Here is a 12,085-nt window from a genome sequence, read left to right on the forward strand (position 1 = left end):
CTTACAGGCCACAAACACCAACAACACTCCTTATTTGGTGACCTGCCTCTCTTGCCTGCTCTGCTTCACTACAGCCACCTCCACCCCAAAACTCTCTCTCTCTCTCTCTCTCTCTCTCTCTCTCTCTCTCTCTGTGTGTGTGTGTGTGTGTGTATGCAGAGGAGCAGGTGACATGGGGGACCTTTCCTCACTCACTCTCTGAATCTCTGTGGTTTCCGGGGCTGCCTCCACCCTGCCTCTCGGTGTGTGGGAACTGGGAGGGGCGAGGCGTGGCAGGGATAGTGGCTGCCTCTTCACAAAACATTGTGTTCATATCTGTCCTCAGGGACACCTAAAGACATGACCCTCCCCTACTTCCCCACCTGAGAACCCACCCTACCCCCTTGTGCAGCTGGGGCTTATTTTCCAAACAGAGAGGGGCACCCCCTTTCTGGGGTGTGGGTCTGATCTGTGGCTGCTCTCAGGGTTGGGGAGGAAAAATAACTCCCCTCCCCACTCCCTGTGCTAAGACAAGCAATACAGAGTTACTTTTGGTTACAGACGCTTCAGGTCTGTACAGACTCCGCTAACCCAGAAATAGTACCTCAGATTAAGAACTTTGCTTCAGGGTGAGAACAGAAATCGTGTGGTGGCAGTGCAAGGCCCCATTAGCTAAAGTGGTACCTCAAGTTAAGAACAGTTTCAGGTTAAGAACGGACCTCCAGAACGAATTAAGTTCTTAACCTGAGGTACCACTGTAGTTTAAGGGTGGTCTGGCGGTGACAGAGCTGAGCTAAATCGGGGCAACGCTTTGGTCATTTATTTGTCTGCTTGCTCCCTTAGTGGCCTCCCTTTCGAAACAAAGTGCGTGGGTCTCTCCCACCCTTCCCTTTTGTCCTCAAAACAACCCTACGAGGTAGGCGAGGCTGAAATGGGCTGCTAGGTGAATCACTGGCTGGAATGGGGAACTGAACTTTGGTCCTCCCTCCTAGTTCTAACCCTGCTTTCTAAAGTAGTTTTCAAGCAAGGGTCCGAGCATTTTTGCCTTTGGCTCACTTTTCCCCATGAAAAACTTGCTCTTTAGTGCTAAATCAGAACAAACAGCAATCTGTGAAAAACTCCTTTGTTCCAATTTAGCACTAAAGCACAGGTTTTCCCGGGGGTGGGGTGGGGAACGATGGGTCAAACAGAAATGTTGATGAGCCCTAATCTAAGGGTGTGGAGATCTCTATTCTGTTGAAGGCTGCATCCCCTCAACATTAATTTGTATGTGGGGGTGGGTGGGGGTCTAGACTACAAAGTGCCTAGGGCCCTCCCAACTTTTGTCCTGCCCCACACCTTCTCTGGCAAGTGAAGCCAGGATGTCCCCGTCCAGGAGCAGCCATCTTGGCTACAGGAGTCATTTGAGATTCTTGTGACAATTTGGAATCCAGGAGCACCCCTTGATTTTGAGGTGTTTAAAACCAATTGAGGTGTTTATAGATTTTATGAAATAAAATAAATCGTGTAAGAAGAGTCTGTTGGATTAGGTGTGATGGAAGTGGGGTGGCTGGCCGGCTTGTAGCATCTCACTGTTAACGGAGAAGTCTGAGGGCTCCCTTGGACAAAAAACAAGGACACCAGCCAGGAATACCAGAGCAAAACAGCAGCCAGTAGGCTTGGTCTTTATTGAAGACAGGACTCCCACCTGCCACAAGAAGAGACAAGATGGAATCCCCAAACAAAAGAGCCCCCAAACTTTTATTAGCTGCTAATCCCCATGTTACACCCCCACAACCTACATCACTAATACATCGTGGTTACATCATGAAAGGGGAGGTCTGGTGGCAGTAATCTGAGCATCTTGGACCCTGCCCCATGGTTCTCATTGCCCTCCACCAAACACCCATCAAGTGTAACAAAAGAGATATTTACATTTCCCTGTTTCCGAGCCAAGTTAACCACACCCTTTTGTCTTCATCAGGTATCAGGAGGCCAGGAATTATCACTCAGGCAGAGGGGCTGCTGAGTAGCTGAGCTCACATGTCTATATGAATTTCTGAAGTTTTCCCAGTGAGCCAGTACATAGATACATTTATCAGTGAATTGTTACATTTGGTATTGTGCAGCAAAGGCCCTTTGAATAGGAAGAAACTGTGGGGACAAATCACAAAAGTCACAAAAGTGATTGTGCTGGGTTTGGTAGTGGGCTGCATGTGCATATCTGCTGGAGGGGCAACCCCCCCAACCTATACATAAATTCCTGCAACATCACCCCCCCCCCCAGCACAGAGACGCCTCTCAGTCTAGGGCCCCAATCAAATGCGCTTTCTTCTCTTCCCACAGGGACGGCTGCATCAGTCGGGAAGAGATGATCTCCTACTTCATGAAGTCCAGCACAGATCTCAACGGCAAGATGGGCTTCATCCACAGCTTCCACGAGACCACGTTCCTGCGCCCCGTGGCATGCCGCCACTGCAAAGGCCTGGTGAGCTAACCATAGGATTCTGCAGGAGAACGAGATCCCCAAAGGTTGTCTAGTTCAGTCCCCTGCAGTGCAGGAATCGCAGCTGAATAATCCTCGATGGAGCTCAAGGTGCTGCCCGTGCTTCTCCCCTCCCTCATTTAACCCCCCCTGCCCACCCAGTGAATCTCATGGCCAAGTGGGGATTCGAACCCTCGTCTCTCTCAGTCTTAGGCAGACACTCTAACCGCTACACCACTGGCTCTCTCAAAGTAAAACAGGATTCGCTTATCATGCCATGGCAGTTTTTAAGTCTTCCCCATTGTAAAGGTTGTGGCCATTTTATTACTGTGATTGCCTTGTTCTGAGGCATCTGAGATTCCGAGATAGGATTTTATCATCATCTTGATGCAGATTTGTAAAACGGGCCTCATATTTTAGTTTGAGGGCTGAAGAAGAAGCGTCTTGGGGTTCAAAAAGCTCTGCTGCCCTTCATCTACCTTTCAGGGTTTTCTTCTCTCTCTTTCCCCCCAGTCGTGCGTGTTAGCAAGCTTTTGAATTGCACAGACCTCTTGAACTGCTGCCCAAGTGACCTGTGTAGTCTGAAACTTGCGGCATTCCTTTACCAATACCATTTGCACCGTAAGCAAAGTCCCTAGGAACCACTTTGGGTCTAATTTCCTTTCTTTAGGGCCAGCCACTCAGTTTAATCTATCTTCTAAGGAATTGAAAGGCGAGAGGAGGAATGAATTGGAGGACAGTGTGTGTGGTTTCTTTTGGGCCACCTGAACCTTAAGTGACCTGAATGGGACATTTTTTTCTCCTTCCTCCCTCTCCAGATCCTTGGACTCTACAAGCAAGGACTAAAATGTCGGGGTAAGTTGCAGCTGGAGAGATTCAGAGATGGGTGAAAGGGGGGCTATCCTTGGGGTGGGGAGTTTCCCTAGACCTTTGTGAAGCAGAGCCAAATTTCAGTCAAGGCTTAACACTAGAGCTTGTTTTCGATGGCAGGCAGGAAAAAATGGTCTTGCTCTGAGCATGTACAGAGTGCTCTCCACTGGATTGGAACCAGAACTTCCCTGCCTGAGAATATATTTTCTAGTCACCTGAACCTTTGCAGGACAGGTTAGCAACCAGTGGCCTTTGGGGCCCTTCGCCTCCCCAGGTGTGTCACCATCTCCAGGCGGGACAGAGGAATTGGATGGATGGGGCATGAATGAGTGAAAGGCAGAGAGGAATGAATGAAGGTAAAATAGCGTTTGCATGAGAGGAAGAGCCAGAGGTGTGTGTTGCTGGATGGAAGAAGGGGTGGAGAGAAGGGGTGCCCCACCCACTTTTTTGCCTTGGCCCTACCCCCTTCTCCAAGGGAATGGGCCACTCCCCTTCGCCTCCACCTGGAGAGCTTGTTTTGCAGAAATCCAGTCCTTGCATGTCCGTAATCTGTACAGGGCTGCAAGCACTGACCATTGATGTCTGTGGAGGAGAGGCAGCTGCCATCTTTGCCCTGCAAGAGGGGTCTGTGGCCTCACTCTGGCTTCCGTTGTGTGCCCTCCAGCCTGTGGGGTGAGCTGCCACAAGCAGTGTCGGGACCTGCTCTCCGTCGAGTGCCGCAAACGCACCAAAAGCGTCAGCCTGGACGGCCCTGCCTCTCTACCTGCCCGCTCCTTCAGCTTCTCCTTGCCCCGGCCCGGGCGGGCAGCATCTCTGCGGCATACAGGTATGGAGAGCCCCCTAGGTAAAGGTAAAGGGACCCCTGGCCATTAGGTCCAGTCGTGACCGACTCTGGGGTTGCGGTGTTCATCTCGCTTTATTGGCTGAGGGAGCCGGCGTACAGCTTCCGGGTCATGTGGCCAGCATGACTAAGCCGCTTCTGGCGAACCAGAGCAGCGCATGGAAACGCCGTTTACCTTCCCACCGGAGTGCTACCTATTTATCTACTTGTACTCTGACATGCTTTTGAACTGGTAGGTTGGCATGAAAAGGGACTGAGCAACGGAAGCTCACCCCATCGGCAAGTCCTAAGATCTGTGGTTTAACCCCCAGCGCCACCCACGTCCCTAAGGGGAGAGCCCCCTACGCACAGTCTTTCTCTCCCCCATGCCCTCCACAGTTGGGGTGGCGGTAGCTACGAATGAACATTGCCCTTCCACCCTCCTTTTTGGAGACCCTCTTGCTGTGCCATGGCGCAAATTGGATCGGGCAGAATCCGTCTTGCCCAGAGAAAGCTCACGCGTTTAGAAAACCGAGGCCTGTCTCCAACATCCGGCACACAGAGGTAGACTCTCTTGAAGCATGGAGGCTCCTTTGGCTGCCATGGCTGACGCAGGGGAGAGACAGAGAGAGGCTCTAGCTTGGCAGCAGAGGGACTGCTTTGCTTTCAGAAGGTCCCAGCCGGGTTCAGTCTCTGTCACCTCCAAGCCAGGCTGGGAAAGACGCCCATCTGAGATGGATGAGGAGAGATGCTGCCAGCCAGTGTGGGCTGCCAACTGTTTTGAGTTAGAAGGGCTTGGGATATTGTGGAAGACCAAATCAGACACCTGGTCCATGTAGCTCAGTATAGTTTCCACATTGGCTGGCAGCAGCTTAAAATGCAGAGCAGTCATTCGCTAGACAGTATACCTGAAGGAGCGTCTCCACTCCCATTGTTCAGCCTGGACACTGAGGTCCACCTCCGAGGGCCTTCTGGTGGTTCCCTCACTGCGAGAAGTGAGGTTACAGGGAACCAGGCAGAGGGCCTTCTTGGTAGTGGCACCCACCCTGTGGAACTCCCTCCTATCTGATGACCAGGAAATAAACAACTGTCTGACTTTTAGAAGACATCCGAAAGCAGTCTTGTTTAGGGAAGTTTTTACTGTTTGATGTTTTATCGTGTTCTTAATATTCTGTTGGGAGCTGCCCAGAGTGGCTGGGGAAACCCAGCCAGATGAGCGTAAATAATAATAATTATGATGATGATGATTATTTAGGGGTTTGTGGCTTCAATCTGCTTGTTTCCAATTGTCAGCACATTAGATGGTACCCGCTTGCCCTTCCTCCTTCCTCTCCCAGAAACATGCATCTGTTGTTGTCCCCAGCTCCTCTTATTTTTCTCTTTATCTTTGCATCCCTCGTTCTTTTTCTCGCAAGCCCACTTGCCCCTCCTTCCTTCCCCACCCGCTGAGCCTCGCCCTCGACCGGAAACCCACTTCCCTCTCCGATAACGGTTCAGCCCAGCCTGGCTTCCTGCCATGTTCGCTTCTGGCTGACAATAACTCTCAGACGGGCTTCCTGCCTGGGTCACATCCACCCCTCGCTCACTCTGTGTGTTTTCACTTTGGGAAGAGGCCATCATTGTGAGACCACAGGGGCAGCCAATGGCCCATTGAGTCCAGCACCCTGTTCTCAAGAGAGGTGAGAACCAGGTGCCCCAATGGGAAACCAATAGGCAGGACCCCAGCGCAAGAGCCCTACTCCCTCCTGTGGTTTCCGGCAACTTATTTCTCTTGTGCTGGGCCCAGGGGAAATGTGGTCCAGGACCAGTACAGAATCCGCAGGTTCTGCTGGGAGTCAGTCCGACAGGGCCAAGGTAGGACACGAGGCAGGAAACCAGGCAAGGACAGGTGCAAGATCTCAGGCAAGATCTAGCCTACAGCAATGCTGCTCCTGCAACCTGGGACGGGGTCCGACAGCCTTTTATCTTTGTTGGGGTAGCGGCCAGTCCTGATCCCCCAGCGACTCACCTCCCTGTCTCGCCCAAAGGCGAGCACTTCTCCTGCGAGTACTCAGGTCTCTCCTTCTCTCAGACCTTAGTCTCTGCAGCTCAGGAGACATCGGTGGGTTACTAGACCCAGGGGCCGCCTCAGCCTCCCCTGACCCAACTGGTAGTGGAGCAGCTGTAAGTGATGGCCAAGCTGAAGGCAATGAGGTAATTCCCCGCATCTGGAGCCAGGGCAGGCTCAGGCCCCTGACTTGGCCCAGCTGGTGTTTGTTGCAGGGGAACCTGTGCAGACTGGGACTCTTCAGGATCAGGCCCTAGACTTGGTTCAGATGATGCCTGAGGCGAAGGATCCAGTGCAGACTGAGTCTCCTCTGGTTCTGAGTCCGAGCCCAAGTCCCAGGCCACCACACCTCTATTGCAGAAGGGTGGCCTGGATGACCCTTGGGATCCCTCCCAACTCTATCATTCTGTTATTCCAACTGGTATTCAGAAGCACTGCTTCCTCCGACCATGGAGAAAGGGCATAGCAGTCATGGCTGGTAGTCATTGATAGCCTTGTCCTCCTATCAGTTTGCCCAATCCTCTTTTAAAGGTGTCTTATGTTGGTGGTAATCACTGCCTCCTGTGGCAGTGAGTTCCATAGTTTAGCTACATGCTGAATGAAGGAGGACTTTCTTTTGTAGGTCAGGGCTGGGTTCGGGGGACTTCGTGGCTCAGTAGCAAAGCACTCACTTTGTGCACGGAAGATCCCAGTGGCAGCATCTCCAGTCAGGGCTGGGAAAAGGCTCTCACCTGAGACCCTGGAGCTGCTTGTCAGTGTAGACAGTACTGAGATAGATGGACCTGACTACAATACAAAACAGCTGCTTCCTACGTCCCTGTGGGTTGGGGTGCGGTGCAGTGCGGGGGAGATTTCAGTTCTCTGGGCTATTTTCTACTTCTGTAGAAAATAGAAGCAGTGTGATGTGGCAAAATGCAGCACTTCTCAGATGGAGTGACAGTGGCAGGGAGGAACCACAGTGCAAACATTTTTGTAAACCACTTCCGGGGTTTTATTACCATCGAGCAGCATGTGAATTGTGAGAAATAAAATAAAGGAAATATGTCAATCTCATGAGTTGGGTTAAAAAGCCCCTATGCAATATCTGAGTGTGAAGCCCCTCTCCGCATGTCGTTGTTCCTCTTGCCCTCACCACCTTCCACTCTGCAAAACATCAGCTGTTTCTCCCTGTAGCACCTTGCAGTGGCTGGATTGTGGAGGAGCATCTCCCCCTGGCGTCCTCTGCCTGCTTCGCAACCCAGGAGTTTGAGATTACTTTGGCAGTGGCTGCTCTGCATTGATCCAGGGGGAGAAGGAAAGGAGGAAGGTGTCTTTTTCTTCCCGCAGCTGCTGAATTCAATGATGAATATATACCCCTTGATATATATATATCAATATGAATATATACCCCTTGATATATATATATATATATATATATATATATGTCATTGAATCAGTTTACATAAAATAAAATTGCTTAAGTTATCTAAAGGAAAAATTAAAAAGTTGAGACTTTTGGAAAGTTAAAGCAACAGTAGACTAAAAACAGATTAAAACTTGCATCGGTTTTCTGAATATCTGGATGGGCTTGTCTAAAGAAAAGTGTTTCTAGCTGGCGCCCAAAAGATTATGGGGATATCAATAGGTGTCAAGGCTGGAGACAGGGGAAAGTCAGCAATAGCTCACAAGATGCCAGTGAAGTTAACTCTTTAGTCAAAGAAACCGAAGTGGTGCAGGCCTAGTGATCACAGCGACTCTTCCCAGTAGCTCTTGCCCCAATGAGGCCGTTGTGAGGAATGAAGGTCCCTGCCTTCCTGCCACTTCTCTAAGACTCCTCCCCCACTTCCTCCCCCAGCAGCCTTAGACTCCTTTGTCTTGTCTCTCATTGCTCTGCCCTCTTCATACCTCTGCAGGTTCTGTGGGGAGGGGAGCTGTCACAGCAGGAGGGGGAGACTCCCTAGATTCTTCAGCAGCCGGCCTCGTCTCCCGGCCATCCTCTCCTACGTCTGCTTCTAGTCTTCTCTTCCTGCTCACCAAACCCTGTTGCTTCTTCAGCTTCTGACCCCTCCACCCCCCAGCCTTCCCCCTCTGACCACTCATCATGGTCCCACCACCACTCCCCAGGTTCTGAGCCTTCTTCCCTTTGGGGTTCCCCAGCTGGCGCCTCCCAGCGCTCCTCGGCATCCAGCCAAACCATGACAGCAGGGAGTTCCAGTGTGTGGGTGCTGCTGTCACATTAAAAGCCTTGGAAATGTGGAACGGGTATTACGTGGCGCCTGTCATAGAGCCAGTTCTGCAAACTAAAGTGGTCGTGGGTCTATATATGGGGTATACATTGCTGGGGGGTTAATATTTTTGCAGCAAAGACCTGGGAGGCTGCTGGAATATATTGGCCCCCTTTTCCATAGAAAAACCTTATATTAACTTTGGTAGATCTTTGGGCATTTTCAATAGTATTTTTAACCTGATAATGCCACGAGACCTTTTCCTGGAAGGTTATACCCAGGTATTTAAAAGATGATACCTGTTCAATAGGTATTCGATTGTCAATTCTCCATTTGTGTCTCATTCTTTTTTTAGAGAACACCATAACTTTGGATTTGCTATAGTTAATTGTTAATTGTTCGGCATGACAGTAAACAGTAAGAGATCTTAGAAGTTTTCTTAGGCCTATACTGGGAGGGGTGTACTAGCCAATTTAGGCGGTTGGGCTTTTTTTCCTCTATGTTTCCTACTAAGGAGTTAATACAGAAGTTGAATAAAGTAGGCACAAGGACGCAGCCTTGTTTAACACCATGGTAGGTTTGGTGGCGCTGTGGGTTAAAGCCTCAGTGCCTAGGGCTTGCTGATCGAAAGGTCGGCGGTTCGAATCCCTGCGGCGGGGTGCGCTCCCGCTGCTCGGTCCCAGCGCCTGCCAACCTAGCAGTTCGAAAGCACCTCCGGGTGCAAGTAGATAAATAGGGACCGCTTACCAGCGGGAAGGTAAACGGCGTTTCCGTGTGCGGCTCTGGCTCTGGCTCTGGCTCTGGCCAGAGCAGCGATGTCACGCTGGCCACGTGACCCGGAAGTGTCTCCGGACAGCGCTGGCCCCTGGCCTCTTAAGTGAGATGGGCGCACAACCCCAGAGTCTGTCAAGACTGGCCCGTACGGGCAGGGGTACCTTTACCTTTACCTTTACCTAGGTTTAGATTTCCTTGGATAAATGGCCCTGTCGGTCACACCTAACCCGGACCCGAGTGTTTTCGTATAAACCATGGATGAGACACAGTAGATGTCTGTCTATGTTTGAGGCGCTTAGTTTTTCCCAAAGCCTATCTCGTGATATTAAGGTAAAAGGTAAAGGTACCCCTGCCCGTACGGGCCAGTCTTGACAGACTCTGGGGTTGTGCGCCCATCTCACTTAAGAGGCCAGGGGCCAGCGCTGTCCGGAGACACTTCCGGGTCACGTGGCCAGCGTGACATCGCTGCTCTGGCAAGCCAGAGCCGCACACGGAAACGCCGTTTACCTTCCCGCTGGTAAGCGGTCCCTATTTATCTACTTGCACCCAGGGGTGCTTTCAAACTGCTAGGTTGGCAGGCGCTGGGACCGAGCAGCGGGAGCGCACCCCGCCGCAGGGATTCGAACCTCCGACCTTTTGATCGGCAAGTCCTAGGCACTGAGGATTTAACCCACAGCGCCACCTGCGTCCCATCTCGTGATATTAAATCGAAGGCAAATTCAAATGTATCCCTGTTGTGTTTTATGACTTCCTTGATATTGTATGTGGGCTGGAACGGGTATGTGAGCGAAATAATGAATTTCATTCATTGCTGGGGGGTGTAATTCAGGGAACCCAGCGAAAAGTGCCTTTCAATTCAACCCCCATCCTCCTTCGGGTCTCCTTTCAGAAATCCAGGAAGAGGACACGCAAGCGGTGGAGGACGGGGTCTTTGACGTCCACCTATGAGGCCAGTGCCAGAGGGGGCAGCCCCACTGTGGGGCTGGCGTGTCAGGTGAGGATGGTTGAGGGTTCCTGGCTTCCCATTCTGGTCCTGGGGGTGAAAGGGGCGGGGGAGGGGCTGCTAAGGAGGAAAAGGGCCCCGCAGTGCTTTGTCCTGGCTCTTCCTCACTCTGAGCTGTGGCTATTGCATGGAGAGCATCCTCTGCACGGCCCACCTTTGGAAGTGGAGCCCAGGAATGTGGACCGTGCACCCCCCCCCCTTTCCAGCTATTTCTGGGCAATATGCCTTGCACGGTCCTTCAGCATTGGCCATCCTAGTTGGTGCTGATGAGAACCGGGGGCCGAAAGGTCCTGGAAGGAGTTGGGCATCGCTCCAATAGCAAAGGCAGTCTCTCCCCTCCTCGGAGTGAGGCAACTTAGAAGCAAGGCAGGGGCAATGGCATGCTTGATGCTTGCAAACACACACACACACACACCTCTTTAAATAAGTACAGTGGTACCTTGGTTCTCGAACTTAATCTGTTCCAGAAGTCCGTTCTAAAACCAAAGCTTTCCAAAACCAAGGCACGTTTTCCCATAGAAAGTAATGCAAAATGGATTAATCCGTTCCAGTCTTTTAAAAACAACCCCTAAATCAGCAATTTCACATGAATTTTACTATCTAACGAGACCACTGATCCATAAAATAAACAATGTACTGCAGCCACACAATCAATCAGTCAGTAGCTGAACTGGGTTCCACACAGTCACAAAAACAAAAGAAAAAAACTCCCGCAAAAACAAAAGCACAAAATAAATAGCAAAAACAGACAGACCTCAGTGTAACACTCAAAACAGAAGTGTGGCACTCAAAACGGAGCATGTTCAGCTTCCATAAAAAGTTCACAAACTGGAGCACTTACTTCTGGGTTTGCAGTATTTGGGTTCCAAGATGTTTGAGTACCAAGGCACTTGAGAACCAAGGTACAACTGTAAAACAAAGTGCACCAAAAAGCAATGTCTTTCGAAGTGCCTGCACCAAGACGAAATGCAAATTTGTGCACAAATGAAAGCTGAAAGCGGTTGGCACCATCTCATGAACGAACACGGGTGAAATGGATGGATGGATTGGTCTGCCGATTTGCCTCCAACCCATGTCTTTGTCTTTGCAGAACCATCTCCTCCGTGGACAACCCCCCCACCAAGCCCTCAGCTATGGCCTTCCAGTGACCTCCCCCCAGCTCATGTGGGATTCTGTGTGTTTTCATGGGGTGGGCTTGAGATATGAAGAGAGGCGGTCCACTGAGGTTTCATCCGGAGCCCCTCCTTCTCCTTGGACACGCCTTCTAGGGGATGCTAGGGCCTCTTCCTCCGATCGCAGGCCTTCCCAAAACGTGTGTATATTTGTATCAAGAAATGGACTCAAAGATGTAATAATTATTATAATAAATTTGACACTTCCTGCCTGTCCATCTCTTCCGTGGGTAGGGCTGGCCGATATCTGGTTTCCAACATTGCGATATATCACCAGTTAAACATCGCTATATACCGACATATCACAATGTCTGAAATAAGGATGGAGCTATGTATTGGCTGGCTTCACGGTTTTTCCCACATTGTGATTTTTGCACAACACACACACACACACACACACACACACACACACACACCATGATTCACAATGTATTGCAAGTATGAAACTCTTACTACAATATGGATTTCAAACCGATTTTGGATGATATATCACCCAGCCCTACTTCTGCGAGGTTGACCTGAGGAGGGTCTCTTTCTTTTTCTCTTTCTTTGAGACTCCCCACTCCCACTCTCTCTTCTGTGTGTTTGGCTGGTTTCCCCTCCAGGTCCCACTACGCCCCACTTCCTTTTTCTTTCCTGCCTCCCAGTGCTTCAGCAGCAGGTGGAAATCCAACAGGTGAAGCTGCCCTGCCACCTCTGTTCCTCCATGTCACCTAACCTATTTAGAATCAGTTGCAAACTGCCGCCTCCGA

General features: G+C 50.7%; 1 protein-coding gene across 1 annotated transcript in view; it reads left to right on the plus strand.

Moving 5' to 3' along the window:
• The window catches only part of RASGRP2 (RAS guanyl releasing protein 2), a 40,592-nt gene extending 29,047 nt beyond the window's left edge, over positions 1-11,545 (plus strand). The window contains exons 13-17 of the mRNA XM_079956762.1: positions 2,305-2,446; positions 3,262-3,298; positions 3,978-4,139; positions 10,048-10,152; positions 11,252-11,545. Of these exons, the coding sequence (XP_079812888.1) occupies positions 2,305-2,446; positions 3,262-3,298; positions 3,978-4,139; positions 10,048-10,106 (400 nt within the window). The 3' untranslated portion in view covers positions 10,107-10,152; positions 11,252-11,545. The remainder of the gene's footprint in view (positions 1-2,304; positions 2,447-3,261; positions 3,299-3,977; positions 4,140-10,047; positions 10,153-11,251) is intronic.
• Positions 11,546-12,085: the final 540 nt, after the last annotated feature.

This window comes from Podarcis cretensis, assembly GCF_951804945.1.
Source record: "Podarcis cretensis genome assembly, chromosome: 16".
NCBI classification, from domain to species: domain Eukaryota; kingdom Metazoa; phylum Chordata; class Lepidosauria; order Squamata; family Lacertidae; genus Podarcis; species Podarcis cretensis.